We start from the raw sequence: 23,654 nt of genomic DNA, 5'->3' as shown, positions 1-23,654 counted from the left end.
CCTCGTACTCTTGCGAATTTATGGACAGCCCTGCAGGATTCATGTTGTCATTTCCCTCCAGCACTACTTCAGACATTAGTCGGGTCCATGCCATTCGTGCTGCGGCACTTCTGCGTGCTGGCGGGAGCCCTACACGATATTAGGCATATGTACCAGTTTCTTTGGGTCTTCAGTGTATAGCCACCGGGCCAGATCACACGAAAAAGGGATTACTGGATTCACAAAAAGAAACTTAGTTTCAAGCAGGGATGCTAGAAAAAAGACTCCAGTTTTCTTCGTCACTAGTTAGTATGAAGAGTAACACCATGTGTGAAAATATAAAATTGGACGTAACCGTGACTGTGCAGAAATTATAAAGCTAAATGAGCTTAGAGTGCGTTTCCACGAACACAGTAGCTTATGTAATGAATTATTTGACATATTACTTCAGAGGTTCACTATGAAATATTATCGGGCCTCTATGTTCGTTATCTAATTAAGCATATCACACGTCTGAAAGCCGCCAAAGAATGGTGAGGAAGGAAAAATAATGTGAAGCGGTCACATGTGACAAGAACAAAAAAATGGCTCTGAGCACTATGGGACTCAACTGCTGTGGTCATCAGTCCCCTAGAACTTAGAACTACTTAAACCTAACTAACCTAAGGACATCACACACATCCATGCCCGAGGCAGGATTCGAACCTGCGACCGTAGCAGTCGCACGGTTCCGGACTGCGCGCCTAGAACCGCGAGACCACCGCGGCCGGCTGACAAGAACAGGAGAGTCCCAGTCAAATGCGGATGCCACCATACAGGGATAAAAAGTAACACTTCTGGCAAGCGGAGATTGCGGGCACCAGTGTTGTTACAGCAAAAAAAAAAAAAAAAAAAATATATATATATATATATATATATATTTATTGCAATACGTCTCGAACTGAGAGAATATAACTGCGTACCGCAAGTATAAGTGATGAAAATGTTGAAGAGTTCTCTTACAACTAATCAAGAATAATAAACTACATTCAAAACTGTAATAAAAGTTAATGGGGTTGCTACTGCACCAAGATAGTGTTCCAAACTGATGATAAAACAGGAGATTACTAATTGAAACAATTAAAATATTTCAGACCCAGCATTTCATGAGCTATCAAACGTAAGAAGAAAGTATCGGACATAATGAGCAGCTGAAGTTCTTTTTGTTTAATCGCTAGGAAAATGCTAGACATTGAAAGTCTCCAGGCAGGATCTTATCGACGGTAATTTTTTCAAAAAATGGTTCAAATGGCTCTGAGCACTATGGGACTTAACTGCTGAGGTCATCAGTCCCCTAGAACTTAGAACTACTTAAACTTAACTAACCTAAGGACATCACACACATCCATGCTCGAGGCAGGATTCGAACCTGCGACTGTAGCGGCCGCGCGGTTCCAGACTGTAGCGCCTAGAACCGCTCGGCCACCTGGCCGGCGGTAATTTTTTATAGTGGTTCATTAGATGAACAATTTTCCACAAAGCAGCACGTTAAAAGACTAATTCTGTGGCACGTTGCATCTTATACATCTACAGTAGCGGCGTGTGAGCAGCGCGTTGCCGATTAAATCGGCTGTTAAGCTCTTCACTTAGACCACGGAAACGTAGGAGCAGCTTCACTGCCGTGAGAACTCTGTATCCCTTTCTGTCACGTTAATCTACCCTTTCAGTTAGGTTCCATAGATCTGTGAAGAATGCAATGATTTATTTTTATTTCTGCAACATTGAGCTTTACGCGAGATGAATACAAAGCTGCTCCATACATTCACTGCAATGATTTGTGTTGATACCGCATCCAGAATGGAGTAATATGTTTTCTTTTAGAAATTCGTGCGTTCAATTATAATACACAAGTGTTTACAAGGAAAGAAGCACAGATAATTTAATGATGCTGTTACGCCTTCTCTTTCTTCATCAATATCTTTGCTAGCATTGTTGGTTGTGTAAATTTTCTGGCAGTGTTGTTACCCAGCAACGGCGTTCGAAATCGTTGTGGCGTCCGGTTCCGATGTAAATGTTTCTGTATCCGTCTAATGCGTGATCTTCACTGTCATTGTACCTACGAATGAATACCAGCTCAGGGCGTTCAGCATTTTTGCGGTCATGTAAGTAGTTCCTGCGATACAAGTATGTTACAGCTGTTGCCAACCACGTTTACCATAAAACTACCAGACCAGCTCAGTAGCAACTGTTGGACATGATGTTTATTAAAGTGAGTGAGCACTTTTATCTTCCTGCTCGAGGTAACGGGTCAGTAGGTTGTACCTAATAGCATTGTGAAGTATTAACGCTTTTACCTGCCTGATTTTTGACATAAGTGGTATAATTTATTAATTAGCCTGTTATGTCATGATTTAAATGTCGCTAATTATAATCAGATAAAATTAATCATTGCTACAAATTTCAGTAATTACATTCGGAGGAAACATTCCGTTTTCGTGACTAGCAAGAGCTGAGTGTTAACTGCATTAAATCGCCAGTATCCAGTCCATATTGATGTCCTTACTGACAGAAACATGCTTATGATGTTTCAGAATACGTGGAACAGAAGCATGTTAATCGTTTTGTTGTTTGCAAGGAATGAAAATGCTACATAACGATCATAGAGGGCAGCGGGGAGGGGGGAGGGATCAGCAGTATTTTGCATTATATGTCTTTCAGGTATTTTTTTGATTAAACATATAAAAACAAACCATTATCAGATAAAAATAGTATTCGAATTATGGTAACTTAACATTCTACAACAATTCTGCCACAGAATTAAATGAAGTCGAATGGGACTTTCATCATAGTAGTTTCTCAGTTTCGGTACAAATATCGAGCGCACACCATTTTTTATCGCGTAATATACAGGTGCTGTTTGATTTAATTGGTAGAGCACTTGAACTATTGGACGCACTTTTCCACCATGGAGCCAAAATACTCCTCGTAAATTCATTTTACTGCTTCATTTTCGTAGACCTTGCTATCACATAATTTCCCTCACTAAAGAGTTTTTTTTTTTACGTGAAGAGCTGCATTTCCGGCTTTATGCTCTCAATTCTGCACATTTCTATAGAAGCAATAGGAGTTTAAGTGACACATAAGTAAATAAAGGCACTCTTTGATTCGGAAGCAACAGTATGTAACTACTGCACTGCCATATTCTCAGGAATCATAGAAAGCCACGACTAGGGATAATTTTTATAGATCATAGACGAAATTGCATTACAAAATTATCGAAAGCGAACGAAACCGGCCAATGGACGTAAAAAAATTACAGACCCAAAAGGATAAAGAGAAACATGAACATAAAACTATAAATGGCAGTTTTATTTTCTTCTGCTCCGTAATGCAGGAATATGTAAATGATATTTACACCACTTAATAGACTCACTGCTAAAAATAAATGACCTGTATAACTATCATAAATTACTGCAAGAAATCCTGTACTCAAGGAATGTGTAAACCAAACCCGAGAAGAATTGTAAAGGAACAAATAGTAGAGTCGATACTGATCTACTTCTGAGAAACATACTTATTACTTCGTATTTGGTACTTTTATTGTGTAAAGTGTACAGATTTCATATAACTACAAACAGGATGGAAAATTTGGCCCGAAGTACTCAGACTTATTACTCTTATTGTCTGTCTTAGACTAGAATAGATTTAAACAAATTATTTTTTATAGCTCTAGTGCATATTCCAAAGCCTTGGTCACGCGAAGTATGAGTGTAAGTCGCTCTCTTCCTGAGAGTTTAGAAGTACACGTATGCATAATCCTACACATATCGCCGTTTGATGTGTCAGCACAACGCCACCCGATAAAATCCGATTAGGAAATGGCGTTGTTAGAAGAGGCTTCCGCATTAACACCCATGTGGGACTTTCAAGTTAATGGTTTACATTTGAGCAGATCCTGTTGTAAACCCGTTCACAAATGTATCATCTACGTGGACAGCTGAAACCCTCAAATCCAGGGGAGTTAACTGAATGTTGACAACGCTCGAACCGGAGCACACTAGAAAGGAAAATGTACAGATTGCTTGTAGTTGATATAAATGATAACTGCCCAAGAAAGTTATTTTATAGGCATTATTTGATAAACAACTGTAAAATCTCAGACTTAAAGCAAAGAGTCATAAGCAAAATCGACGAAGTGAGTTAACAGTGTATCGATGGAGAAGTGAGAATTAATAGATGTTAATGGCATTAAAAAATTAAATATGACTACATGCGTGGTATAAGAGTCAAATACTGTATAGCGCGGAGAAAAAACAAACGAAAAATATCGAAATAGGGAGAAGCTGTCTGTGATCCGGAAAATTGCAGATTACTCTATAATCGGATATTTTAGATTCTACTGATCTGACTCACGGCTTGTATTTGAAGTTAAGAAGAACATTTTAGAGCAGTAGAGAATTATTGGTTCGGTAAAATAAAGTAGTGGGACATAGCGACCGAAATTATAACAGACTGAAACGACAGAGAAGTCAGCAAAGAACGTCTCGTGAATAATTAATGGGTCAAGCAATGCAATATGGTGAGAGTTTTTGCACAATCACAACCTGATTTCAGCGTACATCATTAAACGAGCACCGAAAAGATCAGCTAGACAATCCATAAATGAGGCACTGTTGGCCGCAAAGCACCAGTTTTTTTTTAAAAGGACTTAACACATTTTGATTTTTTTAGGTGCACCCCAGCAACAAGCAGAATCTTAGGTTCGTGTAGTGAACAACAGAGTAATGTTAGCAGAAGGTCAGCAATTTCGTATGGTGTCTTCGACAATTATCTACGTCTTCCAGTTCGGCAGCAAGAATCGTTCGGTGTTCGGAATTTGTACTGGTATATATCCGCTAAAGACAACGACAGCAAGACCCTGATTAATCATATGTAATAACATGTGCTGATATACTTTTTATAACGGTATGGAAATCAGTACACCTGCAGCTGTCTCTTTTGCATTTAATTTATTTACGCAACCAATTTTGGTGTTCGTTCTGCCATTTTCAGGTCCCTTGACCAACTTAAATAGGGAGGAAACCAATGTCGTGTGCAGTCATAACAGGACACGATATTGAATAACCACTGTTCGTAGATTTCCGTTCTACACGAAAGTACCCCATCATTCATCAACGGTTGATGAACTGAGGGATAGTATCGTGTGAACCAGAGAAGTACGGGCACCTGTTATTTAGTATTGGCTCCTATTACGACTTCAAATGAGAGTGGATTTCTCCCAATTTTTGTCGGCTAAGATGCCTGAAGAACACCGAAACTGGTTGCGTAAATAAATCCAGTGCGAAAGAGATGGCTGTAGGTGTTTTAATTTTCATTTCATACTGATCAGCTGAAGTCCCTGTAACCATAAGCTACAAGGATGGGCATACAAAGATACTTTTTCTGATGCCCATTACGCAAATGAAATATTTGTAACTTTTGGAATCATTATTTTATTATCTAGCTGTGTAATATAGCTACAAGGTCCGACGTTAATGCAATGGGAACCAGTTCGGTTTCATTTCAGTTCTGATATTGCCATATAGCATAATCGTCTGTAAGAAGTATACCACGATAATTATATACATCGTACGAAGTAAACATTTTCTTTGCATGTTGCACAATTTAGGAACGTTTACAGTGGTCTCCCGGCTGGGTCGAATGCAAAATTAGACAATACTTTTTGAAAAAAATAAATTTCACACGTTTGAACCCTTAAAGAATCCTTCTCGTAACTGTATGATGAAATTCTGGAGCATGTCCGTTTGTTTATGTATGTATCAGACTTAGTCGTTTTGATCTCAACTTGTGTTCAGCATGTTATCAGGTAGTACTAACGGCACTGAATCCACCCTGTACGAAAATAGTAATCAAAACATCATAAACAGTTTCAAAAAATTCTTCTGTGTGTGCGACCGTCCCATGGTGGAAAATATTTCAATGTTTCGGCCCGCTGGTCATTATCAAGATGACGAGTTCGATTACTGCAACCGATTATGGCTGCGGGAGCACCAGAAAGCAGTAGTTCTTTTTATACAACATCATTCCGCAACCAGAATCAGTTAACACAAAAACTTTCTGTGTGTAAAGTGGCTCTTTTATGTTATTTAGTACAGCGTGTATGAAACATATGCGAGTATGTGACAGAAATCACGTCATAGTACAAGTAGTTACAGACTAGTACCGTTGCCACCTCGAGCCGCACGGAGGGTTTACATTTCTTGCTTTTAACCGAGCGAGTACAGTATTTAATAATCATGAGAATCTACATTAATAGCTTATTGAATCTGCATTCTCATTTTACTGACATAATTCATGTGGACACGAATGTGTCAATGTAACGATATAGTAGCGCAACTTGAGCATTATTATCTATCTGTTATCATAGATAATTATCTAGATCTGAACCTGCGTACACTCTACCGTGTAGCATAAGTCTCTTCGCACCGTTCTCTCTCCTTTTCCTGTTTAATTCGATGAAAAATGTATGTCTCACCCCGTATTTTATTCTCTTTTATTTTGTTTTTACGCGAAATATTCCACGGCCGCGATTGGTTGATTTACAGTCTATGTCGATATCAAGTCTTGAAATTAACCAGATGATTCTCATTTAAAATTCAGTACGCATCGTTACAGGACTCTGGAATAAACTCAATGCCCCCCCCCCCCCGCAGCACTATATCTGCAAATATTTATCTTTACGAACTTGAAGATAATCGAAAAAACAGATTGGCTTATCGAAAACATCAATTTCCTTTGCAGATATTGTCCAACTGATTTAGTGTGTGCATTCCACATCGATTCACTATGTGGTCTTACTCTTAGTAAATGCGATTAAATCAGCAGCTCGTCGCTTGGATGTGTTTTATTCCAGTCCAACAAAAACCATGTTGCTCTGTCGATTACTTTCCAATTAACAGGGGTTAATGCGAGCCTACATCCAATATATGGGCTTTATAACTGTTTTTTAACTCGAGAATAATAACTGCAAAGCCTGTAGCAACCGCGTCTCTTAATCTTCGGATAATATCGTCTTACCCACAGCACTGTACCTATGTCAACGGCAATAAATACGTTTCCAGCGATTGTCGAGCAACAAACCCAACGTAAGCTCTTCATATGTGTTTCGCTAAAAGCCATTTAGCAAGTTTTATTTACTTTCAGAGAGTATTTGATTTTGGTCTGTGACGCCACGTACCACACTGAAACACGTTGTATGAAAAATCAAGGCAGATCGTAGGCTTCAGAGAGAATTATGTGCGAGGCAGAACTTTACTTGCTTTCCAAGATGGAGATTCTGTTACATATAGCTACAAAATTGTGGTTTGATAACTACCATCAGCATTTCATATCAACGAATTTCTTGCAGCCAGACACTTTTTGCATATTACACAGATAACTACGATGAAGTACGAAAAAGATCATATGGACATATAGTCTGTTTTTTTAATAACATTTCAACTTGGACGAATGACTGAAGTCTAGCTCTGAAAGCGGATTATTACCAAACCGTCATCTGCATAGAGCGCAATCTAATAATCGTTGACTGCAGAATTAAGTCAAAAGTCCTCAATCTTTCGAGTTGTTTGATACCGCCCACCGTCTTTTCCATCTTATGGCTGACGCATCGGCGCACGTCTTCTGCAACCAACTTCCTCGGTAGACAGTTTAGCATATTCTGAGTCTAATAAACGAAAGGAGTACCAGATACACAAAATTCAATTGAATGACATCAATCAACATCTAAATCGACAGAGAGTACTTCGCATCGTACCGTTTATCAGGGCTTCCTGCTGTTCCATTCACGTATGGAGCTCGTGGGGACTGAAAGCTTGCACACCTCTGTTGTGGTCTGATCTTGTCTTTGCTGTTCCTACGGGAGCGATACGTAGGGCTCTGTTGTAGAATATTCCTCGTTTCCTCACTTAACACTAAATTGTTGAAACTTTCTTAGTCGGCCATCGCTTGATAACTGACTTCTATCTTCACGCGACTGCCAGGTCAGGTTCTGCAACATCTCGGTGACGCTCTGCCGTCGGTCACACAAACCTTTATTCATTGGTGCTGCCCTTCTTTGTACACATTCAGTATCCCGCGTTATTCCTATTTGGTATGGGTACCACACAAATATTCTAGGATCAGTTGCATATTCCCAGGATCCTACCACTGAACCGAAGTCTGCCACCTACTTCGTCTCACTCCATTTCATACCCCACAAATTGTTGTATCCAGACATTTTATGAGTTGACTGATTCTAATTGTGAGTTGCTGATATTTGCTGCATTTTTTCAGGCTCACAGTTCTACAATTCTGAATATTTAAAGCAAGTTGCCTATCTTTGCGTCACTTTGTAATTTTGTCAAACCTGACTGAATATGCGTGCAGCCTTTTTTTTTCTTAGATAGTATTTTCGTTATAGATAACAGCACCGTCTGCAAAGGTCTGAGATTGCTGTTAATATTGTCTGGGTGGTTATTCATATACAACATGAACAACATATGTCCCAACATACTTCCCTGGGTCGCGTCTGAAGTTACTTTAACATCTGTTAATGAATCTACGTCCAATGTAACATGATGCGTCTTCCCTATCAAAAGTTTACCAATTCAGTCATAAATTTCGTTTAATTGACCATATGATCGTACTTTTGCTAATATACGTTTGCGTGGTGTTGAATGAAATGTTTTCCGAAAGGACGTATGTTGCCACCTGAAAACATAACCTACCATGTTTCTCTGCAGTCCACCAGTAGTATTGTGAACAGCTCGTATATCGCGAAACTGTGTTTTGGAATTCTCACATCTGGCGGAGGGAGGGAGGGGGGGGGACGTTTGTTACTGCCCCCTCCCCTTCGTCCCAAGTATAACTTGTCACCTTCATTTTTAACATGCCACAGATGCCTATGTTTTTAATAACAATGACATTAAATGTATTAATTGTTTAATATAATAGTAATGATATGCTTATTACATCCCTTTAACATAACTTCCAATAAATTAATATTCAAAGAATACGGTCCGCATCTCGTGGTCGTGCGGTAGCGTTCTCGCTTCCCACGCCCGGGTTCCCGGGTTCCCGGGTTCGATTCCCGGCGGGGTCAGGGATTTTCTCTGCCTCGTGATGACTGGGTGTTGTGTGCTGTCCTTAGGTTAGTTAGGTTTAAGTAGTTCTTAGTTTTAGGGGACTGATGACCATAGATGTTAAGTCCCATAGTGCTCAGAGCCATTTGAACCATTTTTCAAAGAATACAGAGCATTTGTCCGGAAAATTGAAATTTACATGTGTCATTCAACTGATGTAATATCTACAATAACAGCAAACAATCATAACTTTGACAACGTCGTAATTTACACGATACAAGTTTGCCATGAGCACTGGTAAATTCCAGTATTTCACTTAGCACTATCAATGTGAACAGAGGCCTGCAGTACAAGTGTGTAAATTGTGGAGATGCTGTTTCTTTCAGCCGCTTTCGCATAAATTCGGGAAAGTCGGTTTTTTCCCCCCATATAGGAGACTCTTACTCTTTGTGTTGTGCCTTTGAATTACTTGTAGGTTCCCAGTTTTCCCTTGGGCTCATGAACCTTGTTCGATTTGTTGTTGACAAGAGGTTCTGTCAGCACGTGATTCGGTGTCTTTTTCCTAGTTGCAGGCGGTCAATCTGCAAGTCGATGCACATGAACAAATCCTTCATCTACATTTATACTCCGCAAGCCTTCTTACGGCGTCTGGTGGAGCGCACTTCTGGACCCGCTGTTTGTTCCCCTCCCCCTCCCCTACCATCCTCTTCATTCCATTCGCGAATGGCGCGTGGGAAGAATGATTCACAGCTCCTCTCTTGTAGTGCATGCCATTAGAGCTCGTTGATTATCTCCTTAATGCTATCGCGCCGACTAAAGAATCTTGCTGCGAAACGCGTCGTTCTTCGTTGGATCTTGCCTGCCTCTGTTGTTAATTCGACTCTTTAATGGGCCCAGGCTGATGAACAGTATCCAAGAAAAGGTTGAAAAGGTGTTTTGTAAGCAACTGCTTTCACTGATGATTTTTTCTTTTTTCTTCTTGTGAATCTGAATCTGACAAATGGTATTTTTAGATAGCTTCCGGTGGTTACTCCTACTCTTACGGCAGTCGTACTGTACTGCTTTCTTCGCCTATTTATGCATGATACGTCACATTTATTTATATTCAGGGTCACCTGCCAGTCCCCGCACCAATCATCTACCTTCTACAGGGCTTTCTGCAATTCGCTACAGCCTCCTGTCATAGATATCTTCCTATAGACAACTTATTCATCTGCAAATGACTTGTAATATCTACAATTCCTTACCATTTTCGAGAGTCTTAGTTTTCTTGCTACCTTATTCTCCGAAAGTTGCCTGAGAAATTTGAAAATTGACATAGGTAAAAATGAAATCGCTCTTAGCTAAATGTTCTTGGGGGACGAGTCATGTCCTCCACAAAATCCCGTCCCTTGGATTCGTCCCCGGCCAGAGACCCAGTTTGCAGACAGAAATGTTCTTAAGGCAACAAAGTATGTCAGTTTAAAACTTAGACCTCTATGAACCCGCACGGAGTTGTACTCCCCTCGCTAAAATCCGTGAACGGTACAGGAAGAAACCTAAGTATATCACAAAAAGGACCCTCTGGGGCAGGGGTTTGACAGCGGGAAGTGGGGTTGTGTCAGATAATCAGGATGACTGGAGGAATGGTGCAGACGATCCCCCGCCAACCGCCTGACTCGCAAGGTGTTGCCCCGTGCGGTTGCCGTGGCAGACAGGCGGCGTGGATATAGGGTTGCCGGCGCACAGATTAGCGGGCTCGGGTTTCCCGTCCCGCCCCACAGCACGCAGCGGGCTGCCATCTGCGGCCGCGCACAACGCCACCGTCTCAACTGCACGGCGCGCTTACGTATGTTGCCGGCCCACGCTCGGATCCCGAGCCGAAGAGAGACGGTCGGTCAGAGTCTCCTCAACAGCGAGTCTTTCAGAGACGTAGAACCCTAATTGTTGCTTATTATCTACAGCTACATACGTACTCAGCAAGCCACCAAACGTTGCTTGTCGGAAAGAACCTTGTATCACTGCTAGTAATTGCCTTTCGAGTTCCACTCGTAAATGGAGCGAAACAAAAACGACATCTACATACTTCCTTACAAGCTCTAATTTCTTTTGTTTCCGCCATCCTTCACGATATACCGGGTGATCAAAAAGTCAGCATAAATTTGAAAACTTAATACACCACGGTATATTATAGATAGAGAGGTAAAAATTGACACACATGCTTGGAATGACTTGGGGTTTTATTAGAACCAAAAAAAAAAAAAACCTTGCTAGACGCGTGAAAGACCTCTTGCGCGCGTCGTTTGGTGATGTTCGTGTGCTCAGCCGCCACTTTCGTCATGCTCCCAGGTCCCCACACCTCAGTCCGTACGATTATTGGCTTTGGGGTTACCTGAAGTCGCAAGTGTATCGTGATCGACCGACATCTCTAGGGATGCTGAAAGACAACAGCCGACGCCAATGCCTCACCATAACTCCGGGCGTGCTTTACAGTGCTGTTCACAACATTATTCCTCGACTGCAGCTATTGTTGAGGAATGATGGTGTACATATTGAGCATTTCCTGTAAAGAACATCATCTTTGCTTTGTCTTACTTTGTTATACTAATTATTGCTATTCTGATCAGATGAAGCGCCATCTGTAGGACATTCTTTGAACTTTTGTATTTTTTGGTTCTAATAAAACCCCATGTTATTCCAAGCATGTGTGTCAATTTCTACTTCTCTATCTACATTATTCCGCGATTTATTCAGTTTTCAAATTTATACTGACTTTTTGATCACCCGGTATATGTCGGTGGCAGTAGGATCATTTTGCTGACTGCCACAAATGCCAATTCTCTAAACTTTCTTAATGGTGCATCACCGAGAGAACGTCTTGTTCCTTCCAGGGATTCCTATTTAAGTTAACGGAGCATTTCAGTAATACTCGATCCTACCAGTAACAAACCTACTCTCACGGCTCTGAACTGCTCTGTTATCTTCCATTCGTCCCACCAAGTAGGGATCCCAAACATCGGAGCAGTAATCGAAAATGGTTCGCACAGTATTGTGTACATGGTCTCTTTCACAGATGAACAACGCCTTCCTACAATTCTCCCAGAAGCCTATCAGTCACCTTACGTACAAACGACCATAGGTGCTCGCAACATTTCATCTCGCTTAAAACTTCCGGGCTGATAGGCCGTGGTCGAAGTATAAAACAGTTTTATACTTCGACCACGGCCTATCAGCCCGGAAGTTTTAAGTGAAGACAATACCGGCCGTGAAAGTTTACATTGTATGATTTCATCTCGCTTTGCAACGTTTCGACTGGATATGTGAGGTGGGATAAAAAAAACTGTAACTGCTTAAGTTACAACCATTAGATGTAATCCGTGCGGTACCTGATCCGTTGAGACAGGCAGCGTGAAGTTGGAACACGTTCTGACTTGTCAGTCATCTACCAGAGACACAAGAGTAGGGCTGTGTTTTCCGTGTGTCGTGCATCATGGATTTCGAACAACGCGTTACATTACGTTCTGCTTAAAGTTTCAAAAAGGCGCTAAAGAAACTCGTGGCGGTAATACTGAAGCTCTGAAGACTGTGGTATGCGGGATTGAAAACCGGAAATGAGTCTGTAGGAAAAGAGCAAAGTTCGGGGCGTCCATTAACCTCAAAAACAGAAGGAGACGTGCAAAAAGGGGCAAAAATTGTTCTTTCAAACAGGCGAGTGACTATTCGATTGCTTACCGAAGAACTTAGCATCTCGTACTGTTCGGTGCAAAGTATTTTAACCAATAATTTGCAAACGAGACGAAGTGAGAGGGAAAAATTGTCCTCAGACTTTTGTGTGATAAACGGAAGGAAAATCGCGTGTCAATTTGCACAGAGATGAAGAATCGCCTTCATTCATATCCAGACTTCATGCCCAAAATTGTATCTGGATAGGAAACTTGGCGTTATGGGTGTTACCTTCAGACGAACATTCAGACTTGCACTGGAAAACCAGTGAATTTCCTCAACCTAAGAAAGGCACTCAATCAAAATTGAATTTCAAAGTCAACTTTATTGGTTTTTTCGATATTGAGGACATAGTGAAATCAGAGTTTGTTCCAAGGGGAACAACTGCAAACGCCGAATTTTACAAGGGCGTGCGGCAACGCAGAAAAATGGGTCAATAGCTTCCTTCTTCACGACAACGCGCCGTGCCACAATTGGCTTTTGGTTTGCGAGTGTTTGGCCAGAAAAGTGTTCTGTCTATCCACATCTGCCTTACTCATCAAATTTAACACCATGAGACTTCTGACTTTTCCCAGAAAGTAAAACAGTGCTTAAAGAAAAACGTTTTGACACCATTCCTGACACTGAGAGGGCCACGACCGAGCAGCTGAAACCCCTTCCATAAGAACTCTCCCAGAAATGCTTCTAGTCAAGGATTCGACACTGGGATAAGTGAGTTTCTAGCCTTGGACAGTACTTTGAAGGAGATTAAGGTTATTTCTTTGTTGCTAATGAAATAATTCATCCTATTTTCTGATCAAGTCTCGTGTCTAGTAACCCACCAATAATACTGTATTTGAACATTACAGGAGTATTTTACCTACTCACTTGCATTAACTTACATTTTCTCACGTCTATAGCAAGCTGCCATTCGTCACACCAAATAGAAATTCTGTCAAAGTCATCCTGTATCCTTCTGCTGTCACTCAATGATGACACTTCCCGTGCACGAGGCTCACCTTGTCCGCGAGATCGTGTATGTACACAGAGAACACTTCCCCGGAACTCTCTTGATGGATCCTTTGTCTCCGATGAACATTGTACCGAACAACGTACTGGGTTGTATCACATAGAAAATCTTCGCGTCACTCACAACAGTATTACCCTACCTGTCTGGAAAATGCGTTTAAATTAAATTTCTCTGCTTTACGTGGAATTGGATCAGGTCTACGACTGTCTTAGAAAATCCATAAACAACGTAATTTTCTAATTCAGTCACGTTTTAATGATAATGTCTGCTTTGACACGAAGCAAATTTTATGGGGAGTTATAAATAGCACTCGATTATACGTATTCGTTCTTTAATATCGTCGTTAGGAAACTGCAACTGCATCTGACAGCGCCGATTAGTAGCTTCGAAATTGATGTGTGAAATTTGAAATCACAGGACTGAGCTAGTAACGTTTAAGACTAAGGTTTCGCTGATCCATAGTGTTAACAAACGCTCTCCTGCCTCCTTCATGAACAAAGCTGGTGACTTCATTCCCAGTAGTATGTACATCTCTAATGCGATCCATTCTAGTATATCAGTTTCACCTTCTGTCTTCGATGTTTTCACAGAGTCAAGAGTAGTTTTTCAGCAACACTTTTTAAAATTACATATGACTCCTTCGTATTACTGTGAAAACTGTGCCGCACAGTTGGCAATACCTGTACTTTTAGGATTCGCAATTATTCACTTTTCCAGTTATTTTTGGATCACTTAGTCACTACGCGACATATTGAAGACTTACGTTATTCTAGGTATCAAGACTCCAGCTTCGCCCACGGCGGGATTAGGGAGGATATAGTAACACCGTGGACTCTTAAATCTTGTGAGATTAGTGCTGGAATCACAGAATTCATGATTGTTTTTCGACGTTGTGAATTTGCGTTGCCGTCGAAAACAGAGCTAATTTTCTTACTATCACGTAAAATAACGCGTAAATATTACTCAGTACTATTTTTCATATAACTTAAAATATTCATTATTACCATAATTTCTCCAGGAAGTTGTTGGAGCATAGTTTTTCAGTGACAGCTGACCATTTTTCTCTTTGCCTTCTTGTCATAAACGCCAACGAAAGAAACAGAACAACGTGTCAGATCATTTCTAATGTAAGGGTACAAGAAACAATAGGACCTCGATAAGATGCGCCTCTGTTAAACAAGCAAATGGATTTATTGTGAGTCGAAACAAGGCATTGTTTCGATAAAAGGCGTTCTTTTCCTTCCTGAAATTGGTCGCCGCTATAATTTTACACTCTCTATCGCCGATCTTATGAAGATGAATAGAATTACGGAAATCCCTACGACGAAAAATTTCTTTTCTGCACTGCCTTCACAAGCGAGTAGAGTTCGCTATATCTAGCAAGTTATAGCTTACTGAGCTGAATATATGTAAGAGGTTGCAAATATTTTTGCGTCTGAAACTACACTGGTGCCCGAAATCTCTCCGAAACCAAGATCCCGGAACAAAAAAATTGCATTAAACCATTCTAGCCTTTTTTTTAATGGACTATTCTGTCATAGTGATTAAAGAGCTCTCCGTTCCAGTTTAAAGCGCTCTTATTTGATGTTGTATGCGTCGCCTTTGTTTAACATTTGACAGGATATCAGCAGTCTGTCCTAAGATAACGGCAGGTATCGGTTTTTGTAGAAGTTCATTGATGTACTCTGTTCCCAGTAGACGCTGAACCCTAAAATTATTGCATTTTGGAAAAGAACGTAGCTTCATCTGTTCTCGTTCCTGCATGCGGAAGTTCAAAAATGGTTCAAATGGCTCTGAGCACTATGGGACTTAACATCTATGGTCATCAGTCCCCTAGAACTTAGAACTACTTAAACGTAACTAACCTAACGACAGCACATAACACCCAGTCATCACGAGGCAGAGAAAATCCCCGACCCCGTCGGGAATCGAACCCCGGAACCCGGGCGCGGGAAGCGAGAACGCTACCGCACGACCACGAGCTGCGGACTAACTTGCATAAGTCATGCAACACTTAGTTAGCTGATCGTCGGAATAATTTACATTTGTTCTTCCAGTCTGATCTCTGCGAAACTATGCAAGTGAACTGTGGTCTCTCACACAGTCCTGGTTTGGATTTCTTTTCTGATCTCTATAAAATTTCAGGAGCACTAATTTCTCCGCCGCGCGGGATTAGCCAAGCGGTCTGGGGCGCTGCAGTCACGGACTATGCGGCTGGTCCCGGCGGAGGTTCGAGTCCTCCCTCGGGCATGGGTGGTTGTGTTTGTCCTTGGGATAATTTAGGTTAAGTAGTGTGTAAGCTTAGGGACTGATGACCTTAGCAGTTAAGACCCATAAGATTTCACACACATATGAACATTTTTTGAACTTATTTCTCTGATATTCTCATTTCAGAAAGGAATTTGAACAACAGCAATGTCAGTAAAAATTTTAATGCACCAAAGAAACAAACGTACTCGATTCATTCTTCGCATGGGGAAATGAACACAATAAGCAACTCAGTGCCTTATAGCTAATTTGTGACTGTGACTGGAATAACTAGCAATAAATTGCTAACACTTTCTACATCTCTCCACAGACATTACGTCTGTAACACCGTGCCTGTTTCTTCTTTCCAAATGTAATTACTGGTCCCTCTCTCTATCTCCCTGCACTCCCCTTCATGACTACAGGTCGCTGCGTGTGCATATGTGTGTGTGTGTGTGTGTGTGTGTGTGTGTGTGCGTGTGTGTGTAAGAGAGAGAGAGAGATAGATGCGGAGACAGCGTAGGCCTTTATGTGCAACGTTTATAGTTTCACCGCTAGCTAACGAGGTGGTACAGTGGCCAAAACAGCCTTCTCGGCCGTTCAAAACGCGCCGGGTTCAATTCCCTGCAAGACCATGGTGTTCTATAGTTTCCCACATAACTCCACGGGCAAACTGGAATGGATTGTTTATTGAGAACTCAGCTGACTTGCCCCTCACCCTTACCCGACGGAGTTGACCCACCGTTTCTAATGATGATACTGTCGATGGTCTGGGGTATTATATAAAAAGGGAAGTGTAGATGCCTAAACACATCTTCTGAAATTAGAGCTCTGTTACGATTTTGGTGACGCTTTCGACCTTCATAACGAGATATACAGATTTCAAAATTTCCACGTGGTCAGTTCTCGTAAGAGATCCTGCATTAGATATTGGAGGAACATCTTTACGTAATCCTGTTGTTAACAAATACTGGTAACTTACGGTGTCATCTAAAAAACGATTTCATAATGTCATTATACGGTTTTCTGCTACTCAATTTTTAATATTGCTGTATACAAGAAAACTAGAAAAAATATGTTGCCCTTATTACATGTATGTTTATTAAGTTACGTGAGATAAATTAAGAAGAGAACGTGCTGCTGGTGACGTTTGGGTATTTACTTAGGTCGTCGTGAAATAACAGTTACGCAGCTGGATACTGTATTCAGTTTGTGCTCATTCTTTTGAGAGCGTTAAACATCCCGAAATCAATGAGAGAAATCAGCCGCTAGCTTTCTAATGCGTGACCTGCAATTTCTGCAGGAAAACAGTATTTACCGAGCGTGATTAGTAGCTGATGTAAAAAAAAAAAAAAATGAAGAACGGTTGTCTGTCTAACACTTGTGAATATTTAAAGCGATGACTAATTAACAAACTTTTGATTCACAAAACTAATATGGACATTCTTTTACTAGACAATTTCGCGGATTGTACTACATCAAAAAACTATGAAATTCCTATGAAATATGGCTTATGGAGAGCAATACGAACTAACACAAAAGAAGACGTAAGAATTATAATTAAAATATTCTACCAAGAACCGACGGAGCAGCCAAGCAGTGGAAGATAAGAATTGTTACATAAGATATTTTACTGTGGCTAACGTGCTAATAATAACATGCAATCCAGAAGACATGAAGAAATCATGATGATGTAAGTGTTAATATATGCATTAAAAGAAACAATACTCGATATTTAAAAAAATACAATAACAAACAGCAATTTACCTTAAGTTACCTGGTACAGTCGTAAGTATAACATTTGTATGCCGCTAAAGAGAGTACTGCATAACAAATTGATATATGCATAAGGCACAGATAAGTGTGAAAAATTTGACACAAGCATTTTTATGCTTGCCGTTCATTCACTGTCTAAAATAGCAACATTAACGTAGATTATACATAAAACAGTCATACTAATATAAATAGTTTGTATATTGCCTACATATTTTTTACCGTTACAAAAGAATAATATTTCATTTGTTTATCGTTCACGAGAAAGCTGCTGAAAGAGAAGTTTTAAACGATTGTTCCGAGCAAACACCCGCCTCACCTAAACAGATGACTAAAGGCGATGGAACTTTCGCAACTTACCGAACAGCTTCAAAAATATTCACTGCTATCGTCATGAGAGATCACTACAATCAGTCAAAAGCGTTGACGGCATAGGCACTGTCCTTAAATTTACAAGTAGTGGCGGCAACAGTCGCTGTCAACTCATTCTTGCTAAGACAACCGACCTATCGTCAATGCTTCGTACCGTGTGCTTTGCGTGCATATTCTGTTGCTCCACAATTATTACGATATGCTTTCCAGCAATAGTGTTAAGGCTACACCTTTTTCTCTACCTTTGGCTATTATCTAGTAGGAAAATTGTCTTCCGACTACAAAAATTCTACATTGCGTATGGACACGATATATTCATTACTTGAGCAAGAACTGGTGTGTAATTTAATCTCGATGAGATGTATACAACTAATGCACGTGGGCGCACTTCATTCAGCGACACGGAACGGCTTCTAAAGGCACTCGCGGTGGAGTTATTAACACTACGCGACCAACAAAAATATATTTATGCGGCAGTAATTCAGCATTTCGCTACGACTGGACCCTAAAATACGACGCCGGCACGCCACGGCCGAGTACGGAGTACGCCACGCGGCGGAACATAGCAGGGCGCTAAAGATTTCACACAGAGATGACAGCTGCCGGCCCTGAAAGCACACGCGCGTAGCACACGGGCGGCACTGCGAACGTTAGCGAGCACACATAACAGACACTTTCCTGCGCCGGGTAACGGTACCACAAAAAAAGCCCGGCCGAGGCGGGCGTTGACGGGTCGCGGGCCCGGCGCCGACGCCGGCACACGTGGGCGGCAGCTCGGCGTCGCGTCGCGCGTATCCGGGCTCACGCATCGCACACACGCACCGCCGGCAGCCGGCACGCACTCGCGTTTGCTCTCGGGCTGGCTGGGAGACTGCCGCCAGCCGTCCGTCACGCCACAAAAATTGCCGTCCCGGGCCGCGCGCTCGCCGCCGACTTGCGGGCGCCTCGCCTCCCGCGAGGGAAAAAAAATATAACCGGGTTAGCCCCGTTTAAAAGAGTTTTACCGTAATGGCATTTGCTGCTTAAGTAGGCCGGCGCCGCTGAGCGAACGACGGCGCCCCGTAATAATCGGCAATAACACATCACACGAGATCAGTCCCGGGGTAATCTTCTTAGCTCCCGAGGCCGGTGTTTGAACATTTAAAGGAGATAAAACACAATAAACTCACCTAAGCTGTCAGAAATCTGTTACTGAATGCAGAGGCCTTCCAGATAAAACAAGCCTTAAGCCTGTTACAGAGCAGCTTAGACCGTCTCAAACCGTATTAAATAAGACCACGATTGATCCACTGCAATCCCCAACTTTTCAAACACACACACACCGGCACACGGACGCCAGCGCGCACACACACGCACGCGCAGCGAGCGCTCCTAATGGCGACTTTTCCTGAGCTCCCCACCACCGGGCGCAGCGCGCAGGCGCGGTGGTCACGTGGTCCGCCCGCCGGCCAATGGGGCGTGGGCTCGGCCCCGCCCCCCGCGACTCGCCCGCCACCACCGCTAGCGTCCCCCGCGCGCCGACAAGCCCGAAGACGCGAACGCTATTGTGGCCAGCCCGCGCCGCCAAACAAAAGGTTTTGCTCGGCACTGCGCCCGCCGTACCGTACGTGAGCGTGCTCCCTCTCCCTCTCCTCTCCCCCTCCCACTGCCGCTCCTTCTCCTCTCGCCTCCTCCCGCCCCTCTTTCCCGCCGGTGGAGCGTCGAGCGTCCTGACATCGCGCGCACCCTGGCCGCCGCGTCCCTCCGGACGCCGTGCCACCCACCACCCTCTTCCCGAAGGTTTTGCAAGACAGAGGTAATCAATATAACACCGCGCCGCTGCAGAACGCACCTTCCCTGCTCATTAGAAGGCGCCACCAGCTCTTAAGTGCCATCTACAAACATAAGTTGCCCAGCAGTAAAATAATGTCTCTCACGATGATGCGTAGAAGCTCTCAAGAACACACACATTTTAGAATAGTTTGTGAAACTGTTGCTATACTTGAGACTTTTCCACATGCCTGGGGACCACAGCTTCGATCCTCATAAGGTACGGACTGTCGACCTGAGGGCAGCCTTACTATTCATCGCGGCACTAGAAGGGGAAGGGGTGGTGAATCCCTCGCCGCGGCTGCAATTTATCCTGGGAAAGATTCCCGGTCCTCATTCTTGACAGCACACGAGGTGGACCTGGGGCCGCCCTTTAGGGAATGAATCGTGGAAAATCCTCGCCCCTACCCGGGATTGGATCCAGGATCTCCAGGACCGCAGTCTAGCGCTCTACTCGCTAGAGCACTACGGTCACGATCTCCATAACCTAAGGGAATAAATCATGCAGCTACTAAACATGTTCACTTGCTTAGCGCTTGCAGAACAATGTAGCTCCACTTTCAGTGCAAATACAGGTTGTTTCAAAAAGGATTTACGTATTTCGAACGTGTATATTTATTAAAGTGTAAGACACACAACTATTAAACTTGATATACATATTTACGAGTATCTTAAATTTAGATTACAGATGTCCTCTGCTAGCGACACGAACAACGTCACATTGATACTCGCACATTGATACTCGGATTCCTCCCATACTCGGGTAAGCATGGTTGGCTGGTTGATTCAGAGGAGCGGACCAAACGGCGAGGTCATCGGTCCCATTGGATTAGGGAAGGATGTAGAAGGAAGTCTGCCGTGCCCTTTCAAACGAACCATCTGGACATTTCCCTAAAGCGATTTAGAGAAACTACGGAAAACCTAAATCAGGATGACCGGACGCGGGTTTGAACGGTTGTTTTCCCTAACGCGAGTCCAGTGTGCTAACCATTGCGCCATCTCACTCAGTGAGTAATCATAGGCTATCCGTCTTCACTGATCTTATTGCAGTAGCATCCCGTTCCTCAACTCTTCTATATTCTGTTGTTGTGTTGATGCATAAACGTTTTCCTTAAGGAAGAAGTCCCAGAGCGTCAAATCCGGTGGTCGTGGAGGCCAGATGAGAAGTTTGACGCCCAGTCTTTGATGTCCAGTCCAATGGCTCAAGAGAGTTTCTTTCAGATATTCACCCACTTGGCCGTCCTCGTTCAGCCTCGGAAACATCCTATTTTGTAATATAGCAAGATATTTTCGGCCGTTATCCGTGTTTCCATCAAAGAAGAAAGGGCTGTAAACAGATAACTGAGATATCGCACAAAACTCATTGACTTTGGGTGAATCTTGTACATGTTCAGTGTATGCATATGGGTTCTGTAGTCCCAAAATTCGACCAATTGTTTTTGCTTACCCTCCCTCTAAGATGAAAGAGTCGCTTCATCACTGAACACTATGCGTTGTGCGAAAGTATTATCATTGTCAATAGCATTCTGAAGTTAGGAAATGCTACACGTTTGCATTTGTCTTCATGACGTAGAGACTGTAACAGCTATAACTTGTACGGCTTGATGAACAATCGACGTCTCAAAACACGCCAAATTGTTGTTATAGGCAGTTGTAACTCCCGACAGCCACGACGAATTAATTTTGTTAAATACGCTGGAAAGCGGTTTGTATTCGTGCGACATTTTCATCGGAAATAGGAGAGCGGCCAGAGCTCTTTCCTTTACTCACACATTCTATGTCTACAAACTGTCGATACCATCTGCGAATGTTCCATCCATTCGGATGATCAGTTTGGTTCCTCAGCCTGAAACGTCTTTGGACTGTAATCACGGAATTACACTTCGCCAACTAGAGTACATAAAATAGTTTCTGGTGCGGATTAGCCGTTTTCCAACATGTAACGGTAACCAAGCAAAGACCAGAGTACCAACACCTAGCGGCAATGAATATAAAGTAAACGATGTATTCATTCTTCCAATAACCCAGCCGTGACGCGGCGACCTATAGTTTTGACAGAATAGTACTTTCCAATACGTATATTCACTTTGAAACACCCTGTAGTGGCCGGCCGCAGTGGCCGAGCGGTTCTAGGCGCTTCAGTCTTGAACCGTGCGACCGCTACGGTCGCAGGTTCGAATCCTGCTTCGGGCATGGTTGTGTGTGATGTCCTTAGGTTGGTTAGGTTTAAGTAGTTCTAAGTTCTAGAGGATTGATGACCTCAGCAGCTGAGTCCCATAGTGCTCAGAGCCATTTGAACCATTTTGGAACAACCTGTAGTCCATTTCATTCATTTGGAGCTCTGCAAGTAGCGCACAAGCATCGTGTCATAGCGTTGTACCGACGGCAGGTTAGTACCGAGGTTGTGGCGAAATGGGAACCCGCCAACGGCGCAAACATAGAAGCGGCTCAGAAACTGAACGAACAGGAAAAAAGGGCGGTATAAACGTTAATCGGAAGGGATACGTGAGTCCTCCTACGAACAGGAGAATTTATACGGGTAGTAGAGTTCACTCTCTCCTCCCCGACGTGAAGTCCTCTTAGCCATGAAACATCTTATACAAATACAAGATGTCATACATTATCTCATAGGTCGTGGACTTTACTCGGTTTACCTCCACCGGTCTAGAGGATATGAGAAAGGCAATGTGCCACTGCACGTGTTCCAGTACTGACAATTCACGGGAATGCGCGACTCGTAACGATCAGGTGCTTTGATGTACGAGGACTTTGGCATTGAAGTAGGGTAACATGGATTCGTGAACGTTCATTACTGAGATGGTCAGATGGTCATTTTCAGATGCAGTTCTTAACTGGTAGAAACCGATCTCGGGGAAGATTAGTTTGGATTCCGGAGAAATGTAGAAACGCTCGAGACAATACTGACGCTACTACTTCTTATAGAACGTAGGTTAAGGAAATACAAAACTACGTTTATAGCTTTTGTGGACTTAGAGAAAACTTTTGACAATGTTGGCAGGTATAATCTCTTTCAAACTCTAAAGATGACAGAGTGAAATACAGGGAGACAAAGGCTATTTACAATTTGTACAGAAACCAGATGGCAGTTACAAGAGGTGAGAGGCACAAAAGGGAAGCACTGTTTGGGAAAGGAATGAGGCAGTGTTGTAGCCTATCCCCTATGTTATTCAATCTGTTTATTGAGAAAGCAGTAAAGGAAACAAAAGAAAAATTTGGAGTAGGAATTAAAGTCCAGGGAGAAGAAATAAAAATTTTGAGGTTTACCGATGACATTGTCATTCTGTCAGAGACTTGGAAGAGCAGTTCAACGGAATGGACAGTATCTTGAAAGAAAGATATAAGATGAACATCAACAAAAGCAAAACGACGATAATGGAATGTAGTCGAATTAAATCGGATGATGCTGAGGGAATTAGATTAGGAAATGAGACACTTAAAGTAGTAAATGGGTTTTACTATTTGGGAAGCAAAATAACTAATTGTGGTCGAAATAGGGAGGATGTAAAATGTAGACTGTCAATGCCAAGAAAGTCGTTTCTGAAGAAGAGGAATTTGTTAACATCGAGTACAGATTTAAGTGTCAGAAAGTCGTTTTTCAAAGAATTTGTATGGAATGTAGTCATGTATGGGAGTGAAACATTGAT

At 42.3% G+C, this 23,654-nt stretch overlaps 1 protein-coding gene across 4 annotated transcripts in view; it reads right to left on the bottom strand.

Annotated features, from left to right (window-relative positions):
* Positions 1-19,564, bottom strand: part of LOC126259555 (homeobox protein OTX2-B-like) — a 352,489-nt gene extending 332,925 nt beyond the window's left edge. For 2 of the 4 annotated variants that reach the window (XM_049956440.1, XM_049956441.1), the window contains exon 1: positions 18,169-18,572. In XM_049956440.1, the coding sequence (XP_049812397.1) occupies positions 18,169-18,203 (35 nt within the window). In that variant the 5' untranslated portion in view covers positions 18,204-18,572. Of the gene's footprint in view, positions 1-18,168; positions 18,573-19,184; positions 19,248-19,349 lie in introns of those variants that run through there. The other 2 variants (XM_049956444.1, XM_049956443.1) reach the window with 2 other exon arrangements.
* Positions 19,565-23,654: the final 4,090 nt, after the last annotated feature.

This window comes from Schistocerca nitens, chromosome 5 (genome assembly GCF_023898315.1).
Source record: "Schistocerca nitens isolate TAMUIC-IGC-003100 chromosome 5, iqSchNite1.1, whole genome shotgun sequence".
Taxonomy (NCBI): Eukaryota; Metazoa; Arthropoda; class Insecta; order Orthoptera; family Acrididae; genus Schistocerca; species Schistocerca nitens.
Note: the sequence above shows the minus strand (reverse complement) of the source record. Positions and strands in the feature narration are given on the sequence as shown.